Raw genomic sequence first — 24312 nt, 5'->3', positions numbered from 1 at the left:
CCCTGGGCTCAGAGGAATAAGAACTGAGAGCTTCCTGCCTCCAGGAAGCTGATGCCATCCAGGACCAGTCTGGGGGAAGCAGTCTGCTGACCGTGAAATCCACACTAGCCATACCTGGGTAAAGAAAGCGCTTTGCTGCCCAAGAGTGAGGATGTGAGTCCTGGTCTCAAGAACCTACATAAAGCTAAGGATGACAGCAAGCATCTCTGATCCCAGAAGTCCTACAGTGAGAGGAACATAGAGAAGGAGATGCTCTAAAGGTTTGCAGGAGAGCCAGCTTGGCTTACAAGTCACCGGACAACAAAAGACACCGTCTCAAGTAAGGTGGACGGGAGGACTTACGAGGTCATCCTCTGATGTCTACATGCCTGCCTTGGTATGAGCACCTGTTTGCTCTCTTGTTCTCACCCTCTCATTAGAGAGAGAGAGAGAGACAGACAGACAGACAGACAGACTAAGAACAGAGTTGGCTTAGTGAAGGGTTGAGTGTGGAGAAATGCATCACTCTCAGCTTGGAGAACCATTTCCTCTGCCAGGATTAGATTTAACATTTTCTCTCTGATGGGGGGCAAGGTTTGTTGTCTGACTGTTCCTCTTTAAATTTAAGTTGGAAAGGAAAGTTCAGTTATCTTTGGGTGAGCCACTTTGCCTCCAAACACAGGCTATCACGGCTCACCTCCATGCCGTAGACAAGACAGAAGGTATGTTGTGTGTATGTGGTGGGGAGGGGGAGTTTGAGCTCACACCTCTAAGCAACTGGCCTCACAGACCAAGAAAGCAAACATGTCTCCCTCTTTCTATCTATCTTTGTACCCTTTGGGCTGGTTTTTAGAGTTTCGCTCTGTGTGTGTGTGCGTGTGTGAAGGAAGCAGGGAAGAGGTATGTAAAAGCTACTCATGCAAGTCACAGAGGCAAAATGGTGGCAGGAGAGATGTGGGCAGAGCCTTATAAATATTGTGGGGTGAGCACATTCCTGTGGTTTAAGGACTGGGGACAACAACTTGAAGATCTGGCCAACTTCATGCCAAGAGGGGTGCTCGTGGGATGGAACAGGGCCAGAGCTAAAAATACAATGATATTTCTGTGCCCAGCAAGAGTATTAGCATCTGTGGGGTTTGTGTGGTGGGAAGAAGTGGATTTGAGGAGGGAGGGAGAGAGAACAGCCCCAGGGAGGGGCTAAAAGTGAAGGCTGGCCTGCAGCAGAAGATTCCGGACAATTAAGGCAGGTCCAACCCAGAGACTGGGCCCAGGTCTGTGTTCTGCACAGGGAGCAGCAGGGAGAGTGGGGCAGCCCCCCCACCAACAGGTAAGGAACCTAGAAGGCGTGGCTGGGGGAATGGGAAGGAGGTATGTGTTAGTCACAAGGCATTGGCTAGGCCTGAAGCTAGGATGTTTCCACACTGACCCTCATAGGTGTTTCATTTCTTTTCAAACAGAAAACAGTCTTCATAAAAACATAGTTCAAAAAAGGACTCACAACCCCAGGGCCACCCAGCGAGGAAGTGGCAGGGATAGAACAGGGCCCCTACCTCTGCTTCCCAGAAGCAGGCTTACTGGATGGGTCCCCAGAGGGCAAGACATGGTGGGTTTCCAGGCTGGGAGGCAAAGTTTCTGCTCAGCCGATGTACCCAGCAGTAAAAGCCTCCTGACTCAAAGAGCAAGGAGTGCACAAATGCTGCCTTGGCAGACTTCAGAGAGACCTTGAAGGCCTCCAATGCTCTGGGAGTCTACACTTCCAGAGAAGAGCACAGGCCTTCCAGCTTCCAACTGTCCCCTTGAAATGCCCTTATGATAAGGAGAGTCTCACTCCAGAAAAGGAGAAAGTACACACCAGCCCCTTGCAGACACTGCCTATTCCCAGTCACTATGCTGGGCTGTCATTGTACACATCACCCCTGAGACACAGGACAGAGTCCCAGCTCTTCCATTGCCAGCCAGAGTGCCCCTCATACAGAGACTCCAGTACACCAGACAAGGAGGAGGCTTGTGTAAAACCCAAGGGTTGGTTCACTGGTAGTTTCCTAGGTCCATAAGGAGTCAGAAGAGAGGGCAGCGGGAGCCCTCTCAGGTGAACTCTCTCATGGAACTCAGAGAGAACTCTGTGGCTGTCACTGTAGCTGTACAATTAAAAGTATCAATAACCATCCTTACTTGGACATTTCTTATGCACCTATACACTCAGCTAAACGCTTGGTATATGTCATCTGATTTAATCTTCAGAGCACCTTCGTGAGTCAACTATTCCTCTTACTTCCCCTTTGCATCTAGAGCAGATGCTCGTGGGTGACATAGTTTGTCCAAAATTGCACAAGCGATATGTGACTAGGTCTGGATTCCAGCCCAGAGCCACCAGACTCCAGACCCCACGCATAACCAGGAGGAACTATTACTTCTGCAATCTCCCTAGTGATAGGGTTAGATCTCCAACATACAATATGTAGGTTTCATTGTTGCCGTGACGGATCCCCACAAATCTAGCCCACGTGTTCATGTGTATTGCACTTGAGGTCGTATCTGACACATGGGTCTCACTGAGTAAGACTCATATGAGTAGACAGATCTACCTTCTTTTAGTGTCTGCAGGAAAGAGTTCATGACCATGCATTTGCTGCTTCTGTATTATGCATATGACCATGCATTCCCCGACTTGTAGCCTCTCTCTTTTTAACTGAGAAGCCATCAAAGTCATGTTTCTCTGACTCTTTATCAGAGTTCTCTCTGAGCATACTCAACTTTAACCTATGGAGTTAGACGGAGACCATCTGAATAATTGGAAGTGATTGCTTTTATTATATGTGCTTAATCTAAATTGAATCATCAAAGTCCCTCTTGCCATGCTAGATAACACTTCTCAGGTACATAAGGTGTGTACATATGTCAGAGAGCCTTTAGTGTGTGTCTGTTCACATGTATATGTGTGTATGTATTTATGTGTTTGCATGCATGCACACACAGGCACATGCATGTGTGTGCCTGTGTGTAGATATACATTTCCATGTTTAAATGTCATATGTTTCCATGTTTAGATGTCATGAGTGAGGAGAGAATGCATACAGGTCTGTACATACGCGTGTAGAAGCCAGAAGTCAACACCAAGTTGTTCTGTGACCTTTTCTGGGGACATGTGAAAAAAATGTCTGACCAGCCCAGATAAGGACTGACAACAAATCAAACTATTTTTCGCACCCTGGTATAGCTTAGTGAACCAGAGAGTTCATTATTGTTGATTACAGGATTTTAAGTGAGGGGTTTCTTTCAGGACCATGGAAGATTCAAAGGCAGTCACATCACCAAAAAGCAGGAGCAATTGTCAGAGTCCAGCCTAGACACAGGATCTGTTTCAACCAGAAGCAGGGATATCTGGAAGGCTCGTAATAAACACACATAGGCAATCAGTTTCTCTCTCTCTCTCTCCCTCCCTCTCTCTCTCTCTCTCTTTCTCTCTCCTCCTCCTCCTCCTCCTCCTCCTCCTCCTCCTCCCCCCCCTTCGCTTACTCTGCAGCTTGTGCTGAGTACACTTTCGCTCCCTCCTTGGGCTGCACATTGCGTTCTCTGAACATTCTCACACACCTACATACTTCTCACACACCTACATACTTCTCACACACACCTCACACACACACCTCACACACACACCTCACACACATCACACACACACACCTCACACACACACACATCTCACACACACACCTCACACACAAACATCTCACACACACACACCTCACACACATACACACACACATCTCACACATACACCTCACACACAAACATCTCACACACACTCACACCTCACACACATACACACAAACATCTCACACACACACCTCATACACACACACACTTCACACACACACACCTCCGTGTGCTCTCCTTTCACTCACACACACTATCTCGCCTCTAACTTGCCCCAGCCTTTTACTGTTACTCCAAAAAGCAGCTAGAAAAAAAGACATTGTATAATAGTTACCAAATGTGTCAAGTTCAAAAGAATGATCACATCTCACAAAGAATTAAGAATTAGGATTTTCCTCCAAAGTTTCAAGCTTCCCCTATTCCCAGGCCTTTGGCAAAAATAATAATTACAAACTTATCATTATCTAAACTTTAACTTTTGACTTATTATACTTCAGAGCTCAGAGCTCCAGGTCAGCTACATGCGTTTTCCTGTGACACTCTAACGATAAATGACATGGGCAAAGCTGCCAAGCAGTGGCCAGAAAGAGTCAAGTTAACCCTTAACTCCACAGCTTTCTGCTTCTGTTGTACACAACACAATAGCTCTCCTAAGAGTCCCAGTGTTTTGACTTAGTTTTACTAGTATATGATTTTATGTATTCTATACTTGCTTATTCATACATTTCCAAAGGAGGCCAGAAACCACTCTCAAATATTATACAAAACTCATTTAATAACTTTAATAGCTTTTTCCTTTCTCAGGTTCCCAATATTGACTCTGTTTCATTTTCTTAATTTCTCCAAACTTTCTTTGCAACTCAAACACTAATCAAAAACTACTATTGTATAGTTATTGTTTCCAAGATGAGAGCACACAGCATGTACCTGGGCCATTGGGACTGTGCTGTGCCCCTATGTCTCAATTTCTGATTGTTAAAAATCATTATATCAAGAAACATCTAGTTTCACAGAATTCACCAGAACAGAAGGAAAGGAAATAGGAAAGTCAGATATAATAATTGTACATACCAAGGCCAACTAAAAAGCAGTCACATACAAAATCTATACAGTCATTGTCCAGGGCTAAGGTTAGAAGAAATGGAAACAACTTTTTTACAAAGAGCTGCCTGTGGGTTTCTGAGATGTCTCCATCTAGGCCTACTGCAGGTAGTTCCTTATTGCTGATGGTGGAGATATGTCTCCTGCTTCTCAGGGTCCCAGGTGCCATCTATGTTATGATATACTATCCCTAGCAAGCGATGGCTCACACAAACGGCATCCCAACATTCCATTGAAGAGTATCCTCCTCCTGAAACTGGGTACTTGTACAGCCTTTGGAAGGGGCTTTATAAATCTTATTTCAGGAACTTCCTGAGACTTGTGAGTTGTCTACTTCCTGGATCTTTTAAATTTTATTTACTTCTTATGTCTTAAGCCTCCTTTTAGTACAGATTATTTCAATTTGGAAGAAACTGCCATAGATTACTGATCTCTTATTGAATCTAGTGCTCATTAATTGGCTAGGCTGCCTGGGCAGTTAGCTCCAGGAGTCTGCTTGTCTCTCCCATTGCAGTGCTAGAGTTACAGATCTACCTAACCATGCCTGGCTGTCATATGGGCGTTGAAGATTCAAATTCAGGTTCTGAGGCTTGTACAGCAGGTATATTACCTACTAATCCATCTCTCCACCCCACCCCAGGAGAGGGGTATTATTCTGCCTAGCACATATAATAAAAAAGGAAAAGAAGTAAGATACAACAAACCATAGCAACATGCTTTGGTATTAAAAATAAGGAGGGGGTAACTAATCACACACATGACTATATTTGCTTGTTTTGTTTGAAGAGGAAGACATCAAAACCACTCTTGGTTATTGGTGGAAGGCTAGACTGAGGAGAGACAGGATTGGATGGGTGAGTGTCTTTCCTCCTTTTGGGAGAGTTCAAGCAGAAGGACTCATGAGGTAAACCCCATATGTCCAGTAAGCAGCCCTAACAATGTTGTTCTTCTGATTCCACACAGTCTCTTCACGTTTTAGGAAGTGAGATAAAAAAGCAAACCACCCCCCATCTTTTCATTCAACCCACAGACATCTCAGTTTGTGTCTCTAAGACGTGAGACTTTCTTGAAAAAGACAGTGTCATCCTCATACATGGCAAAACCAAAAGATTCCTTAAGGCTGGAGTGGCAGCACACATCAGAGGCAGACAGATCTATGTGAGTATAAGGCCAGCCTGCTCTACATAGCAAGTTCTGTGGAGAGTCAGTGAGATGTTGCTTCCCTCCCAAAAAAAGTTTACTAATATCAGCTAATGATTAGTCTTTATGTAGAGTCCCCTAGCTAGGTCTGTAGTCACAATACTCAAAAGGCCAAGACAGCAGAATTGCAACTTCAAGATCAGCCTAAGCTCCGGGCAGTGGTGGCACATGCCTTTAATCCCAGCACTTGGGAGGCAGAGGCAGGCGGATTTCTGAGTTCGAGGCCAGCCTGGTCTACAGAGTGAGTTCTAGGACAGCCAGGACTACACAGAGAAACCCTGTCTCGAAAAGCAAAAAAAAAAAAAAAAAAAAAAAATCAGCCTAAGCTACCCAGAAAGACATCACCCCAAAAAAATCTTAATTAATTTCTCCTTACATGCCTGAAAAAAGAGTTAGCAATTGTTCTATGTGAACTGAGAGTAATGAGAAACACGCATCGTCTATTTGATTCCTGAGTCTGTCTCACACATTAAGTTTCCAGAACTCATTTTTCTCTTTACTCTTTTGCATCCTCATTTTTTAATGATATGAATAAATAAGTTATTTTTCAAGTAAAATTAGGAACAGATACAAGGCTAAGGCTAAATAGAGTTAGCCTCTCAATGGGCCCCAAAGGGTAGTGGATAAAGGATAGCCTCCAGCAGTAGAAATTCCAGGGTGCAGGCAACATGGAATGGGGAATCAGAGACACTCATCAAAACCTCAGGTACAGGGCAAGTCAGGGCACCCAGGGGCCTGGTGTTCTGTTTTCCTGGCTTGCTTGGCAAAGGTGGATGGAAAGGTGGGTGAGGTGCCAGGAATGGCACATCCAGCTCCACGTAGCTGGAGGAGAGCTCAACATGCAAAGGATGCTGACATTCTGCTTAACAGGCAGGAGGGGAAGAAACCACGGGACTCACCCACTGTTAAACAGAGCTGTAAAACTCTCCAGGACACGGGGGCTGAACCAAAGAGCCTGGGGCTAGAAAACAGAAGACATTAAAGACAGACACGACACAAGACAACCAAATAGACAGAAGTTAGCTTATAGCTCCACCCCAGCTCAACGCTGACCTCATGAAAGCCACTGTTAACAAGGTCCCTTGGGTCCCATGGCTGGAGAGAGAGAGAAATAATAATATATTAGTGTTTTCTCTAGTTAGAATGTTCTACAGGTTCATGTGTTGCAAGCCTGGTCTCCAGGGATGGAGGTTTCATAGGTGGGGCCGACCGATAGGCCCTTGGGTCAATTTGGAGTGTGCCCTTAAGAAGGCTGAATGAAGCCTGGTGGTGGTGGTGGTGGGTACCTTTCATCCCAGCAGAAGCAGGTAGATCTCTGCAAGTGCCAGGTCAGATCTACAGAGTGAATTCCAGAATAGCCAGGGCTACACAGAGAAACCATGTCTCCAAAACAAAACAAAAAAAACAAGGAAGGAAGGAAGGAAGGAAGGAAGGAAGGAAGGAAGGAAGGAAGGAAGGAAGGAAGGAAGGAAAAGGTTGAGTGAATCTCTTGAAAGACCTTAGTTGGTGACAAGAGATGACTACATCAGCTGAGCCTGGCCCTACCTGGTTTCTCTTGGCTTTGTGCCAGTTGTACATCTTTCCCTACTCCCACTAGCACCTGCTGTGTGGACCAGCAGCAGCTGCTGTGTGGCTATGTCCCGCTAAGTGGAACAGGGAAGCCCCTAAGACCCTGAACACAGTGGAAACTTACGGAGCTCAGAAACTTACACATTTCACAAGACTTTACCCCATGGTTACACAGGCTCTGGCCGGGGGGGACGGAGACTTCTGCATGGAGTCACCTGCAAGCTTTGCAGTCAACTCCAGTAGCTTCTGGAGAGTCATTGCCCATGCTGTGGGGCCTACTCGATCACACCTGCCCCCATAAGGAACCCCAGTGTACTCACGGGTTCACCAAGAGTGACTTGAGTAGGATGTTTCTCTGGTCTGTTGCCAGTGCCTGGACTAGTCACACAACAGGATCCCAAACTATGTGCTAAGGAAGAATGGTTTCTTCATGAGCAGTGTCCTGGCTGGGTTCTTGTCAACTTGACAAAAGCTAGAAGACCTGGGAGAAGAACCTCAGTTGAAAAAATGCCCCCAGAGGGAAGAAAGGAAGAGGAAAACACTGTTTACTTATATTATAACCTCAAAAAAAAAAGCCTCCAATATATCTCAAGACTATAGAGCATTTTATTGATCACTGATGGATGTGGGTAATGCATCCCTGGGCAGGCAGTCCTGAGTGGCATAACAAAGTCCACTGAGCAAGCCATGGGGAACAAGCCAGCTGGTGTGGCTCCATGGCCTCAGCTCTTGCCCTGACTTCCCTTCAGGATGGACTATAAACTACAAACTGACATAACCTCTCCTCCCCGACTTGCTTTTGGTCATGGTGTTTTATCACAGCAAAAGACACCTAACTAAACAAACAAAAATAAAGGCCTCGGAGAAATGGCTCAGCACTTGAGAGCATCGGCTGCTCCTCCAAAACCTGTGTTTGGGTCTCAGCACCAACATGGTGGCTAAGAACCCTCTGTAACTCCAGGTTCCTATGTCAATGCCTTCTTGTGGCCTCCTCAGACACTGAGGCAAAACAGAAACGCAATTAAATAAAATCCAAAAAGAAAAAAAAGAAAAAGAAAAAAGAAAGTAAGACAAACAAGTAAGTACTTTGTTGTGTTGATTTAATAATAAAAAAAAAGAAGCTAGCAAACTCATCATTTGCATATATTTACATGAAAAAGACCCAGGGAGATGCTGAGTAGGTATTGCTGGCAGCCAACTCCCCAGACACCCTGCTAGCCAAGCTCCCAGCCCTGCCCTCAGAGAGGGGTTTACTGGAAACAGGAAAGTCACCACAGACCAGAGAGCCACAAGGCCAAAAAGGTGGTGAGACAGGAAAAGACCCCAGCCAGTCCAGAAAAGTCTACGGAAGGCAGAAGGCTGAGATCCCTGTAGGAACTGGACTGGACTTTGGAACACTAAGACAGTTGTGGAAAAAAATTAGTAAAATCTGCTCAAAACCTACAGCCTAGTTACAGCACTGTAACAATGTGATGTTAGTGGTTTAGTTTGTTGTTGTTTTAGGGGGAGTGTTTGGGTAAAGTTGTTGGTTTTTGTGGGGTTTGGGGGTTTTTGTTGATATTATTATTATTATTATTATTGTCTGGTTTGCTTTTTTAATTTTTGTTTTTCAAGACAAGTTTTCTCTGTATAGTCCTGGCCATCCTGGAACTCACTCTGTAGACCAAGGCTGGCCTGGAACTCAGAGATCCACCTGCCTCTGCCTCCTGAGTGCTGCTACACTGCAGCTGAGTAAAATGTTAACATTAGGAAGACACTCTGTAACCTTAGGAAGACACTGCAGCCTTTTTGTAAGCCTGAAATTATTGCAAAACAAAAATTTAGTGGGAGAGAGGGAGGGAGGGGAAGGGACCATGAGATTCAATAAGGCGTCAGAAGTGGGCAACTCACAGTAAGCCAGATCGGGGATCCCCATGTCCTAAGGCAAAGTTCAGACTTGAGTGTCTTCAGGCAATGGGTTCATGACAGTCATAAACAGGTCTCAGGTGGACATCCAGGACAGCTCCTTTCATTTGTGTTCATCCTGTATGCATTTTACCTTCCTATATCTGCCTACACTCAAACTCTGAGGTCCACACTGTCATATACATACAAGACAGATAGACACAGGTTCACACACACACACCACACACCACACACACACCACACACCACACACCACCCCAGATGCAGTTGGCAAACACAAAGTACCACTATAAGGAACTTACGGTGCCAGAGTGCCAGTCCTATGGCCCCTGAGGCACAAAACTATTGTCAGCAACATGGCAGTTTGACTTGCCCTTTGGTAGAACCTTCTCCAGGCAGGCTCTGCAGAGGTGGGTGGAAATGGGCAGTTCCCCCCAACACACACATGCTGTTCCCAGCATGCCCTATGTCTCCTGTTGTGGCTTCAAACTATTCAAGGCCTGTCCACTGTGTGTCCCTACACCTCTGCCGCCCTTTACTCCACTAAGGCTTGGCTCCCTGTTTTGCATTCCAGCTGGGTGGTAACTCCTCTTAAGCAGGATGTGCACCCTGCCTGTGCCTGCAACCCCATAGGGCCTGGCGCTCGCCGTACGTGTGAGTTAGATCTTGGTGAACAGGAGTCAACACGCTGGTAGAGATGCTCAGAAGACAGAACTAGCTCTTCAAAGAGTAAAAGAGTTCCTCTTGCCAAAAGTCCAGGACTCCAAGGCTCAAGGCCGTCTATCATGTTGTAACACCAAGCCACCACACCTAAGCCTGAGATTCAGAATCACAGCTAAGTTCGGGTCTGGAGAGACAGCTCAATAGGCTCAATAGTTACAAGCAGTTGCAGCTCTTTGAGGATGAGTTCACATCCTGGCATCTCTGTTAGGCGTCTCTCAAGCACCTGTATCTCTAGCTCCAGAGAATCCAGTTCTGTATTCTGGTCCCCTTGAGCACTCACACACATGGCAGACAACACCATTATGCATAAATAAAATAAAAAATAAAGTTGAAAGGGTCTTTTGTGAGTATGTTTCCAGTTTGCAGAGCATTTGCACATCCAAGGGCTCATTTGGTTCTCAGTGATTACACAGGAATATGAACCCACTTAATGGATAAGGAAATGGAGTCTCCGAAAAGGAAAACAATGTGCCTAGGTTGCCATAGCAACCAGATAAATGCCCTGGGGTTCAGATCCGTGACTGCTAATATTTTCCCTTTCTGCCTTCCTATGAAAGAAACAGCTCTCTCTCTCTCTCTCTCTCTCTCTCTCTCTCTCTCTCTCTCTCTCTCTCACACACACACACACACACACACACACACACACGTACTCACGCACTGGAGTGCGCACACACAGGGGAGGGGGCCATGGGAGGTGGGGTGGGGGGAGCCTCTTCTGCAGAATCCAGAAGTACTGCCCAGAGCAGAGAAGTTGCTATGGACTGAAGAGAAGCTACTGATGATACCTGTGGCTGTCAGTGCCTACCACTGAGCCAAGGGCAGGTTCCACCAAGGTTCCCACCCACCTACCCACCTCACAGAGTACAGAAAGAGCAGTAATCCCTGCTGCTATGGAAGGAGAGGCATAAGAGGGACAGCAAAAGGGAAAACCAATATGCAAATTCACAGGGGAATCGGCTTGTTTGCAGGCGACCTCAGGATACCATAATCCCAGGTCAGCACCTGGAAGCCCTTAACTCACCCTCTACAATCAAAGGAACAGAGAAGAGAGCCAGCACCTCAAGGTAAACCCAGATACTCCAGAGGCTGAGCTAGCAAATTGCTTGAGCTCAGAAGGTCTGGACCAGCATGAGCAACATAGCGAAACTTTGTTTCCGTCAATAAGAAAAAAACACCAAGTAGTGCTAACAGTAATAGACCCACTCGCTCACTGTCCTGGAGTCAGCCTTTTAGCCAGAGGCTCTAGGGTTGCGCCATCTGAGTTCATTCAAACTCAGGCTCGCTGCTTCCTCAATTCTTAGTTTGTTTTCTTTGCTTCTATGTGAGGACAAGTCCTCAGCCTCGGAGATTATTTGCATATTAAATGGGCTTCTCAACAGCACTGAGAATCATGCCTGAAGTGTAATAGACACCCACCCACCGGTTAGTGCTGGACGCTTGCTTTCAGTATTCAGAAGCTACCTACAAACAGGAGCTGGGAATCAAGGTTACTAGGGATTGTTTGTTCTAAAAATGCACAAGACATGACGTCACAGGCCAGACTGAATCTTTTAGGAGTCCAGTAGATAATTAAAAAGAAACAAGTATCTGAGACTGAAGTTCATCACTGTAAATCCAATATTTGTAAGACCAAGGCAGGAGGATGGCCTGTGGGTTCCAGACTAGCCTGAACTACACACTAAATTCCAGGTCAATGTGAGTTAAAGAGTAAGATCTGTCCTAAAAAACAAAAATGAGTAAAGGGCTGGTCATGGTGGCACACCCCTTTAATTCCAACACTTGGGAAGCAGAGGCAGGAAGAAGTCCATGAATTTGAGGCCAGCCCTGTCTACAAAATATGTTTCAGGCTAGTCATGGTCTTATGTATTAAGATCCTGTCTTTAAAAAACAATAGTTAAAATAAATGTGTAACAAATACACAAAACAGAAATCACTACAGGGGTATGTTACAGGAGAAGTCACAAGCAGCCTTGGGTGGCCGATGATGCTGGAATGGTAGGGGCTGGGCTAGCCTCAGAGACAGCTAGGTGAAAGGCAGAAGGAGCAGGAACTGGGGCTGGGGAAGGAAGTGAGGAACCCAGACATGAGGCTGCATGTGACATCCTGAAAGAGCAGCAGAAGGGAGAGCAAGGGGCCTCTCGGCCAATCTCAAGTCCAGGACGTCAGGTTCTTGTACATTCAATATTTACTATATAGTTTATGTCTGTTTGTGTCTGAACTATTCAAAGCATGTAAGACACACCAAGAATGGTCAAGTCTTCCCACTTTTGTGGAGTTTGCCTTTTAGCTACCATAGTTGAGTAAATAATAATACACACTCTAAGACATCTCGTATGAGAAAGTCATAACGTTACAGAGGAGTGACTACCTCAGAGGTAGCACTGGGGAAGGAAACTGGGAAGTCTTCAAACAGGAAAAAGGAGCAGGAAAAAGTGAAACAAGCTTAAGGGGCATAACAATAGATAATATTAAACATTGATTAGTTTCTTCCAAACTCTCTCTCTCTCTCTCTCTCTCTCTCTCTCTCTCTCTCTCTCCCACACACACCCCTTCTGAAGAGGATGACCTGATGCTGATGACCTGATAAAGATGGACAAGAGGAAGAAGCAGAGAGAGAGAGAGAGAGAGAGAGAGAGAGAGAGAGGTTGGAATGCCCAACTAAAGCTAAACTACTCTGCATAGACATGTACAGAAGCCATTCATAGGTAATGAGAAATGAGGAGCAGGGGTTGACAGAGCTGGGCAGGAGACAAAGTTGTCTGCCATGAAATGGGATTTTAAGAAAGAGCTATTCAAAGGGGAATTTAGTAAGTGTGTGTGTGTGTGTGTGTGTACATATGGTCACACATGTTTGAGGTGGATATACATGTGCAGAGGTGCACACGGAGTGTGACAAGGCCTATGGAGACCAGAGGATGATGTCAACTGTCTTCCTTCTCAACCATCTTCCAACTGTTATACTGAAGTAGGGTTTCATGTTTGAACCAGAACTCAGGAAATTGTCTAGTCTAGTCAGCCAACCTATTCTGGGGAATCTCTTTTTTGTTGTCGTTGTTGGTTTTTTTGTTTTGTTTTGTTTTTTCAAGACAGGGTTTCTTTGTGTAGTCCTGGCTGTCCTGGAACTGACTCTGTAGACCAGGCTGGCCTCGAACTCAGAAATCCACCTGCCTCTGCCTCCCAAGTGCTGGGATTATAGGCGTGTGCCACTATCGCCCGGCTCTGGGGAATCTCTTATCTCTGCCTCTGTATATTCTTTGGTTGGTTTTGGTTCTAATATTTTGGGAGGTTGTCTGGTTGGTTGAGAGGAGGTCTCACTGTATGGCCTTGACTACCCAGGAATTCACTTTGTAGACAGGGTGGCCTTGAACTCAAAGACCTCTTCGTCCCAAGTGCTGGGATTGGAAGTGTGCTTGCTCTGTCATATGAGAGATACTAGGAAACAAGGTCCCTATTCGCTCAGCAGGTAAGAAGAAGGAGGAGGAGGGAGAGTTCCAGGCAAGGCAGGGCTTGAATGCTGAACAGAGGAAAGATAGAGAGACTGAAAAAGATGAAGGACATTTTGCATGTAGAATTCCCACAGAGATTTTGCTCCCTGGTCCCAATGTTTATTTTAATAACCGTGTTCATCTCCTTCTGCTGCTGTAATAAATTATGACAAATGTAGTGGCTTAAAATAACACATTTAATTATTTTACCACTCCAGAGTTCAGAGGTCAGTAAGTGGCCAGTGGTGTATTTGTTCCTGCTGACAGTTGGAGGGGAGAATTCATTTCTTCACCTGGTCCAGTTTCCAGAGGCACCTGTGTTCCTTGGCACAAGGCCACAGATCACCCCAACCTGGGCTTCTGTCCTCACATCTCATCCTCTGGCTAGGAAACTGTGACCTCTCTTTCATAAGAACTGTTTGGAGGAATGGAGAAATGGCTCAGCAGTTCAGAGTGCTGGCTCTTAACTAAGCTCTAGAGGACCAAGTTCAATTCCCAGCACCCACATCATGGCTTACAATTGTCTTCAACTCCATTTCTGGAAAATCTGATACCCTCTTCTGTCCTCTGTGGGCATCAGGCATGTAAACGGTACATAGAAGGTACACCTGTCAAATCACTCATCACTCATACACATAACATGAAACAAAACACATTTAAAAAGAGAACTCTGCAAACTCAAGGGTGGTGGTGGCGCACAACTGAAAGTCCAGTATCAGAGCAGCTGTGCTGGTGCAAGCCTTTGGTCCCAGCACTCAGGAGGCAGAGATAAAGGATTCTCTGTAAGTCCCAGCCAGTTTGGTCTATATAGTGAGTTCTGGGACAGCCAGGACTACACAGAGAGTCCTTGTTGGGGGGGGGGAGGAGAGAGAGGAAGGAGGAGGAAGAAGATGAGGAGGAGGAGGAGGAAGAGGAAGGAAAAGGAGAAGGAGAAGAGGAAGAGCCAGGCGGTGGTGGCGCACGCCTTTAATCCCAGCACTTGGGAGGCAGAGGCAGGCGGATTTCTAAGTTCGAGAGTTCAAGGCTAACCTGGTCTACATAGTGAGTTCCAGGACAGCCAGGGCTACCCAGAGAAACCCTGTCTCGAAAAACCAAAAAAAGAAGAAGAATTAGAAGAAAAAGAAGAAGAAGAAGAAGAAGAAGCAAACAAGCAAACAACAGAAATTTCTTTTGATTACAAAGTCCCCCCCCAAAAAAAATTCCCATTTCAAGATTTCCTTTAACTTAAAGCATCTACGATTCCCTTACTCCGAGCATAGTGGTACACCCACAAGTTTCAGGAGCTAAGATGGGACATATTTAGATAACTGCTGAATAAATATGATGGTTTGAATTGACAGAGAGGTAAGCTAGACACAGGTGGGAACACGAGAGCCAAGAGAAGAGCGGACCCTGAGGATCAACCTTTGAGTGAGGCACATCTCCCTGAACTTATGCCAGAGATATTTACAGAAAGCCAGCAAGGGATGGAAATTAATACAGGCAAATGGTCTTTTACATTTTTTTATCTGAATTTGTATTATGTTAACATAGATGTTTTGTTAGCATGAATGTCTGGGCACTGCCTGCATGTATGGTGCCCACAGAGGCCAGGAGAAGGTGTCAGATTCCCTGGAACTGGAGTCATTGATGATGTTCTAGGGATCAAACCCAGGTCCTCTGGAAGAGAGGCTAGCGCTGTTAACTGCTAAGTCATTTCTCCAGCCCCCTTCCCCAAAGTGAGAGTCATTTGAATGCTCACCACCAACATGTGCACCAACACAGAAATATGCTGACGCTCAAGGAATCACACCAGACGATCCACACAGAGGAGACTACAGTGTCTACAGCATTTACCGAATGCTCACACCGCTGGCTTTCAAGAAGTGTGCTGCTCTTGACCTGTGAATCGTAACCCTTTTGGGAGTCATATATCAAATATTTACATTATGATTCATAACAATAGAAAAACTACAGTTATGAGGTAGCAACAAAATAATTTTATAGTTGGGTTTACAACAACCATGAGGAACTGTGTTAAAGGGACACAGTGTTAGGAAGGTTGAGAACCACTGCCTTAAAGAGGGTAATGAAACCTTCTTGTAGTGAAAGCAACAAACCCAAGTGGTCACTGGTACAGTAGCTGGGAGGCTCCTGTTGGGAAAAAGGATTCTGCCTGTGGCTGCATAAACTAGTGCCCTCCCACACCCGGACTAGCAGGGCTGAGCAGTCTCTGAGACAAGTGACTACCCAAAGCCAGTTGGGCCATATGAATCTAAATCTTACCACCAGGGGGAGCATAAGGGCCAGCTGGGACCCCTGAGTTGAGCAGGGGTTTTTCCAGAAACAGGATCCCACCCTCCACCCCACCCCCAGGGAAGGCAGAATAAGTTTTCCCAGTCCCAATTCTATAAAAGCCTGGAAGTTCTGGCTGCCACCATGTGATCTCTGACTCAAGGGCTTACCCACATTTTCCTCTTCCAGTTAAAGCAAACCACATTTTTTTCCATCCCTCTTTTCCTGGTTGCCTGCAGCATGGAGCTTTTGTAACAAACACACTTTGGCCTGGAACATCACTGCACCATAGAAGACCCGAGTCCCAAGACAGGAGGTAACCAGGCCAAATAAACCACAGAGTAGGGACCAAGAGCAAACACTCGCTAGTCCCCTCACTCCAGGTCCAGTGCTTTTCTCGTATAAGGCAACATCATTGTGTGGGCCTGAGATCTCCGACAGGAGGATTTCCAGTTTAAGGCGCCACACTGAGACTCTTAAAAAAAAAAAAGGAAGAAGTGGAAAATACTTTTTTAAAAAAGGAATCTATGATTGTATGTAATGGGGTCTTAAGCTGTTCCTTTCCGTGGGTATCAATAATAATGATGGTGGCAACAGGGCGGGGGACAGTCTCTTCTTCAGTACTCACCACTACCCAGAGCAGTTTCTGATATGGATGGAAATGCTAACTGAACCCCACTCTCTCATGGTGGTGGAGGGGCAATACAAGGAGATAAAACCTTTCCTTTAGAACTGTTCTCCCAAGATGGATGGACTCCCACCAGAACAGTACAAGAAGACCTTATTTTCTACCCTGTCCCAGCCCCTGACTGTTCCTCAAATCCAGAGGTCTTCTCGCAAAGCACCATGGACATCCACTCCCCCTGGCAGGAGATTCGGGTTAGGCTCTGCCTCCTTCCTCAGTCTCTGTCCCCCAGCCCCCACAGCTAGTAGCTTCCCTGGCACAGACAGGTGCATGTCTTTGCGTTTCTGTGCCCACACACACAGCTCCTCTTGGATGGCCATTCCTTACTCCGCCTAATTCTGATGCCCCTGACTTCCATAGTCAGCTCCAGTCATAGATAGCGCCTGGCTAGGGCCTATCTCAGATGGACTCAGGGACATCCACTGAATTGCCTGTTAGGGTCTCTTGAATCCCTATCCATGGATAAAGGTGTTGTCATGGCACTACACTCAGCAAGAATAACATGGTAAGAGCTAAGAAAATTTAGAAGGAATGAAGGAAACTCTTAGAGATTCGTCTACCTCTCAGATGCTCCCTCTGGCTTCCACCTTGTCCCCTCAGCAGACTTTTAGGTCCCGTTGCCGCTCCTACCTTCCCATTTGTCCTAAACTGTTCCCAACTCACAACAAAGTTCCATTCTTCATCTACCTGCACCGGGCCCCGCACCCCTTCCATCATTTTACCTAACCACACCTCCTCAAATACACACAGATTTTCTGTCCAATGTCCCAAGGTTTTACACCAGGGACTAGAGATACAAACGAGGGTCCCTAACATCACAGCACTTGCAGGCTGCCCTCCTGCCCTGCCCACGCACAGTCAGGGGTCCACCTGACACCTCTGGGGTTCACCTGCATTCTCAGAGGACAAGGTCCTCACCAGTTCTCTCCATAAGACCATGGGAGCCTCAGTCCCTGCTCTGTCAGACTTCCCTGATTGTAACTCTTTGTGATAGTTGTCTCTTCTTAAAACCTCCGTGGCCTCTCCTCAGAGCTCTCAGAGACTCTTAAGTTGACCATACACACTCTCCAAGTCTCCTGCCTGTCTCCTTCCCCCAGCTCCTAAGCTGCTTCAGGGAAGAAATCAGAGAGAATCTGTTGCTTTCGACTCCTGCTCCCAGTGAAGAACCTTTCTAAACTAGACTGTGGGGAAAAAAACGTTTTTAACTGGATTGATTAATGAATCGGTCTACTTACTGATAAATAGTGAAACAAGAGCTGTGCTATGCTAACAGAGGCTGGTTTTGCTACCTGAGAAAAACGTCTTGTTTTTATTTTTCGTTTTTGGAGACAGGGTCTCCTGTAGCGTTGGCCTCAATGTACTTTAAGCCAGGAAAAATTTCAACTCACAGTCTTTTTGCTTCTTGGTATTTTCTTATGTTTCTGTAATAAGTGTGATTTGCTTTTACAATAAAGAATGCCGAGGAAACTTCCTGCAGGGGTGAGGGAGAGAAAACTCTACAGGATGTTGAGAAGGACCTCCTCACCCAGTTGGAAGAATCAAGAAAGACTTTAAAGAGCCACAGAGCAGGACATAGTGGCCGATGCTTGAAACGCTCTGGAGGACTGGAGTTGAGGATAGCCTGAGCTACAGGAGCTCATTCCGGGTCATAATGGCCCAGGCCTATAATCCCTGCAGAGGCAGGCAGTTCTTTATGAGTTCGAAGCCAGCCTGGTTTACACAGGGAGTTCCAAACCAGACGGGACAGTATAGAAAGACTCCGTCTCAAAATAATAATAACTTTAAATAAAAACTAAAGCACAGTAGAATTTTCACAGAGGCAGCGCGGCCAGCCACACACCCCTGCAGGCATCAAGGCGCGGCAGAGTAGGGGTGTGGCACCAGGTGAGTCAGGGAATGAACGAGTAAAAACAGAATGAAGGGTTTCAACTTAAGTCTCCTAACGTAGAAAGTTTTTGAGCAAGGGAGACCTGCTCAGATTGGCACTAAGGACATTCTAGCGATCACCGTGGTCAAATAAGTGCGTTCAGTCCGGAAAGGTTTACAAGGAGGTGTCAGAGAGAAGGCAAGCCAGGCAAACGGGCCGGCAGACTTGCCGCAGGAATCTGAAAAGGTTCTTTAGATCAGATGACGCAAAGCTCAGGATGAACCAGCGTGAACGGGAAAGGCGAGGCCGGCACTTAACTCCCCGTAAAAGAAGTCGGGTTTGGAGGTCTGGAAAGACCCCGAGCCGGTGAAAAGAAAGAAGACAGAGGGAATGAGGACCTCAGGGACTGAACTGGGAAACAGGGTGCAGGGAGAGCTCCCCACTGACGATGGAGCCGCAGTCCCTGGGTCTGGGGAGGGGATTAAAGCATGGGCGGGGCAGGTGGGCGGGGGCCGGGGGACCGGGGGGCGGGGTCTGCATCCCACAGCACATGCGCAGCGCAGCTGGCCGAGCGCCGTAAGGAGTGGCACTTTTTAAAAGTGGAGCCTCGGGCCAGCCCCTAGCCGCAGCGTGCCTCAGTCGGTTGTCGAGTCCCTTCTGTCCCAGTCGTGCGTGCCTCTTGTTCCACACAAGTCCAGCCTGTACCATGCCGGTCAAAGGAGGTAGCAAGTGCATCAAATACCTGCTCTTCGGATTTAACTTCATCTTCTGGGTGAGTGAGAGGCGACTGTCGCGCGCTCCTCTCCGAGGCCACCTGTTCTCAGGCCCGGGACGCCGTCCGGGGCGGTGAGTGTCCCGGCGGCCGAGAGCGCGGGGAGCTGCTGGTACTGTGCGCGCCGGGCGGACTCCGGGCGAGAAGAGAAAGGCGCAGCGGCTGCCAGCTGGCCGGGCGGGACTGGCAGGTGGGCGGGAGGGAAGGTGGGTGGGAGAGCCGAGGGTCCCGGTGGCCCCGGCTGTGCACTTCGCTCCCGGGTCCCTCTGCCGCCGAGCATTTGAGATGGGGTCTGTGCCTGCTCCCACCCGGAACACCCCCGAGTGTAAGAAAGGAGCGAGGGAGGAGCGGAGCACCCTTTTTCAAGTAACTCGATACCCTCCTTGGCCCGCGAGGTTCCTGGCCAGCAGGGTAGTTGAATATCTCTCACTTCGGTGGTCCCACAAGTGGCGAGGGGCGCCACGAGGGAGAGGAAGTGGGTGTGGGGAGTCTCTTCCCTGCACCTGGAGGACGGACTTTCCTTGATAGGTTCTGAATTCTCGCCTGAAAACGTCCATGCCTCTTTCTAAGCTACCTGAAAGACTAGATTGTCTTGATTCTTTTTCAAGAGCGATAACTATCTTGGCTGGAGAGAGAAAACTCTGGGAGCGTTAGAGAAAGGAGGGTGGGGAAGGCGCCTATTGGCGCCTCTAGATGGGATAAGTCCGGTGTTTCTGCATTTCCCAGGTAATCAGGCGCTGCGGGCTTGAAGCCTCGCCCTCCAAAAAATGTCCCAGTAGGGCCACGGGGCATGGCGGGTCACCTGCAGAGGGCCCAGAGGCAGGGGCTAGTAGACTCCCTACCGCTCTGCAGATGGATCTCTAGGAAAGGTAACAGAGAGTGTCCACTCTCCAAAAACTAAGGGACAGCAACAAGGAAACACAAGGAAGCCCCTTTTGTCGTAGTTCTGAGAGGGCACACCCCCTCGCACAAATGCATAACGTTTGCTCCCAGGCAAGCAGGAAAGAGTTTAACTAGGCAACTCTTGTGCCACCAGAGGTTTTCAACAACAACATAAAAAGTACACTATTCCCTTGTAGCTAGCCACCGGGATGTTCTCAGCTTCCAGCAACTGTAAGGTTTTAATCCTCCCCGGGATTGCTTGGAAGTGTTGCACAACCTTCAGAGACTACCTTGGGTTTCTGGGAGCCACCACACCCATACAACTTAAGAGGATGTCAGAGGGCATTCCCTCCTCTGTTTCCCCAGCTCTGCAGACAGGCAGCCAGCTCTCAGGGTTGGCTTGGCCCACTCATCAACTTGAGCACCACAAAACAAAGTCTGAAAGCAGCTGGCCCCACCCAACCCCGCCCTGTCCTTTGGGGAGTTTTCCTCTCTCTACCCCCCCCACCCCAAGTCTCTCCCCTGTTAGTCTGTTGGTCAGTCCTCAGACGCCTGCATAGATGGTGTGAAAGTTCGGTGCTAGGGGAAAACCGCATCGTACCACAGCCTGCCTGCATCCCCCATCTGCCCGCATGGCATATGCAAAGGGTTGAGGGGAGGTGCTCGTGGCCACCCTGGGTCTTCTCAGTCTGTCGCCTGATGGCCTGCAATCTGTCCATCTTGTCTCCTGCTGTCACTCTTATCCAGAGCCCCCTGCCCTGTCACTGCTGGTTGACTCTGCCTCCTGAAGCAGAACAAGCTCACTCTAGAATGGTTTGGTTTTGGGGTTGGAAACTGCTTAAGAGATTGTGTACCAGCTGTAGGTGCTAACACTCAGGTCCACTGTGAGGAAACAGAGTGCCTAAGATCGAAAGCCAAGTTAGTACTCTAACCTCTGGGCCCCTTGTTTTCTGTCTTTACTCTCCTGTCTCTCTTACCATTAGAGAGATGGGCAGTTTGCTAAGTTAACTATTGTCCTGGACTCTAATAGGGACAGTCATGTTACAATCTCTGTGAGTATTTTACAGTCTTCAAAGCCTCCCCAAGCTCTGTGACAGAACCAGAGAAAGAAGCATTATCCCCATTTTGCCTATTGATGGCCAGAAATTTTGCCCATGAAAACCAGGCTCAAGTGGCAGGGTATTATCAAGTGAGGTGGTAAGCTGGGTTTGACAGGAGTAAAGGAAGGCTGAGAGGAAACTCCTCAAAATATCTTTTACCGACAGGCAGTGATCTCAGGGGACCCCTGGAGTTATTATGATGTCACCTCTTCGATCCCTTGAGACCAATGATTTATGATCTTGACATTTGGTACCTGGTATGGACTTTGGAAAGCAGGGGGGCTACCTTTGTCTGCAGAGGATGCTGAGGGGCTAGATGGCAAGAATCCAAAGAGAAGCCAGCTTTTCTTAGTTGCAGTGGGACAGTGGAAGAGAGGGAGGACCGGAAAAGGGGAATCTGCCTCTCTCCTAGGCTTGACTGAGCATGTCCCCTGTAGGATGTTCTGTGACAGCTGAGCCTGCCCAGCCTGCCTCTCTGAAGTTGGGTGTCTCATGCCCACAGCCAAGCCAGCAATCAGTCTGTTTTTCCAACAGCCTCAGAGCCAGACCTCCCAAGCCTATTTTGGTTGTTCCTAAATTTCCCTCAGATCTCCATGTCTATCCCTCCACTCTCTCCAAAAAAGAAAAAAAAAAAAAGGAAAGGAAAGAATTGAGAAAGAAAACATCTTTCTGATGTCTGGATGGCAGGTGATAGAAGTGTTTCAGGCTGTAGTGTGGTGGCCAGCTTCGAGCCAGGCCTTTTCCCACTCGGTTTTTTGTTTGTCTGGGGCCTTGCTATGCAGCCAGACTGGCCTTGATCCTGCTGTCTCTGTCTGGCCTTTCCCCATCCTACCCATTCCCCCAGATCCCACGTAGTGAGGACTTTCTATGGTCCTCAGCCTAGGCAAAAGAAAGGACAGACGGTCTCTATTGAGAGAGCCAGACCCTGCTTCTGCACACTCGGACCCTCTATTTCTGCCCCTTCTCCATCCGGAAGGATGGAATTAGCAGAGGGGCTCCGTGGCATGGCCTTCATGGAAGATAATTGAAAATGTAGGCAGAGAGCTGGACCCAGGCAGGATCCAGAGCCTGGCGGAGGGCAGATGACTTGGGAACTACAGGCAGCTCACTTTTCTGATCCACACTGAAGTTTCCTCATTACAAAAATCCATGAATTGACCAAATGGTCTCAAAGGTCCATTCAAGTTCAGCCTATAGAACAAGCCCAGCCACCACACACCATCGCCCCACCTCCCCTCTGGTTAATAAGACTCCCGGGCAAGCCAGGTAGGAGTCAGGAAATGACGGTGGATACTGAGAATTGTTCCCTGGCTTTTTTACCTGCGAGTACAAACCTGTCTCTTGGATCTTTCCTGCTCCTTTCACCTTCCCTCACTCTTGGGGGGGATGGGGTTCTCCTCATGTTCAGGTTCTCTTATAAGCGCTCCATTGCCTTGGCCTTTTATGGTTATAGGTTGTAATGGTCGACGCACAGCCCTGGATTCAGCATCCTCAGCCCCTGGGCAGGTCAGTTTCTCCCTGTAGCTGTTGTGCTTCCCTAGTGGAAAGTGATTTGAGGCCTTGAAGAGGGTGGGAGCAATTCCCAGGTAAGTGTGGAGGTTTAAATCACAGATTAGGCCACACTCGCACTTGGTGTGGACGTACGGTGTGGTCTTGTGGCTTTTCCACATCTCCCCGCCCTACGAGCCGACAAATGAGAGCTGGCCTCACTCTTCAAAGCAAAACAACTGACTCCATTTTGTACACATCTGACTCAGGGAAGAAGGTACACCCACCCCTGAAAATGAAGCTGACGAGCCTCTAGAGGGTTCCAAGGCATCAGGGTTCGAGTCAGGGCAGGCTGTGGAGGGGTAGGTGGCTGTAACAGGAGCCCCTCCCCACCCAGATCGCTGTTCCCCCAGAAGTTGTTTGACTTGGATGTTGGGTTGCACTGTGGCGTAAAATGGCTTCCCACAGAGCGCCTGGGCTGGAGCGACACTGCCCGGCTTGTACTGGAGCTGGCAGGTTGGGGAGAGGGTGAGCTGAGGCCAAGTGTCTGCACTGCTATGGAAAATAGGAACTGGCCCCTGCCTAGAGCTTGGGTTTCTCCCCCACCCCAGCCATAGTTACCAATAACCACGATCAGGAATCCCGATCTCTGGGTGGTGGTGAGAACTGGATTCGTGTGCGCACACTCACACTCCCTCACACACCCACACACACACACACACTCTTCACAGACTCTGCCCCTGTTTTCGAAGTGCCGGTGGCAACATTCCAGACCTTGCTATGGCTCAGGAGAAGCCAGCGGCGGCTGTTGGCTGCTGGTTACTTCCCAAATTTGGGCAAGCTTTGATAAGCAACCTTAGAAGAGTGGATATGGCGTGGCTGGTCAGTGCTCACTCTCCTAGGTGAGCCTTTCCTGGCTTCTGCGCTTCTTCAGGAGGTGTATTGGGCATGAACCTTTAATCTTAACACTTAGGCCTGTGTGTCCTGGGGTGGTTCCGCCCAGTTTTGGGTTCAGTTCAGTTTTTATAAAGAGCTGTGTGGCCTCTGAAATGGGTCACACAGTTTGGAACCTAAAAATACTTTGGATTTACAAGAAACATGTTTTCTTTGGTAGCACACACAGAGGTGGATGGTTTTGCCTGGGTGTTTTCTTCTTTCTGGCTGGGGACAGGAGCGGGGCCTCAAATCTCAGGGGTCTGGTGGCTTTGCAGCACAGTCACTGCCTTGTGTGTTCTGGGGAAACCCATGTGGCGTTGAGAAAAGAAATCACACTGTGATTTCTGAGTTCCTCCCTGTTCTGGTTGGAGCAGAGGGACTTTAACAGGACCTGTCAGCTTTTTTATTCTTTTGGGTTTTGGTGCTGGGGATTGAAGCCAAATCTTGTGCATGGGAGGCACGCATTCTGCCCTTGAGCTGAATCCCCCAGTCCTCAAAGTGTTGGGTTTTGCTTTCCAGTCAAAGTCTTGCAGAAATGGGTTTTACTTTTTACATACAGAAGAGCAAAAACCTCTTTATTTCAAAGGCTGTAAATCTCCCTGACCCTGAACTACCAGAAGTGTATTTCAACTAAAGAAGTTCTGGATTGAGACAAGGGCTAGCCTTGGGTATTTTTTGTTTTTGTTTTTGTTT

General features: G+C 47.7%; 1 protein-coding gene across 1 annotated transcript in view; it reads left to right on the top strand.

Moving 5' to 3' along the window:
• The first annotated feature begins 19032 nt into the window (after positions 1 to 19032).
• Cd9 (CD9 molecule) overlaps positions 19033 to 24312 on the top strand; it is a 32526-nt gene continuing 27246 nt past the window's right edge. Inside the window, exon 1 of the mRNA XM_028754472.1 lies at positions 19033 to 19213. Within this exon, the coding sequence (XP_028610305.1) occupies positions 19148 to 19213 (66 nt within the window). The 5' untranslated portion in view covers positions 19033 to 19147. The remainder of the gene's footprint in view (positions 19214 to 24312) is intronic.

This window comes from Grammomys surdaster, unplaced genomic scaffold (assembly GCF_004785775.1).
Source record: "Grammomys surdaster isolate TR1022 unplaced genomic scaffold, NIH_TR_1.0 126013, whole genome shotgun sequence".
NCBI classification, from domain to species: Eukaryota; Metazoa; Chordata; class Mammalia; order Rodentia; family Muridae; genus Grammomys; species Grammomys surdaster.
The sequence above is the reverse complement of the archived record's forward strand: the minus strand, read 5'-3'. Positions and strand labels throughout refer to the sequence as shown.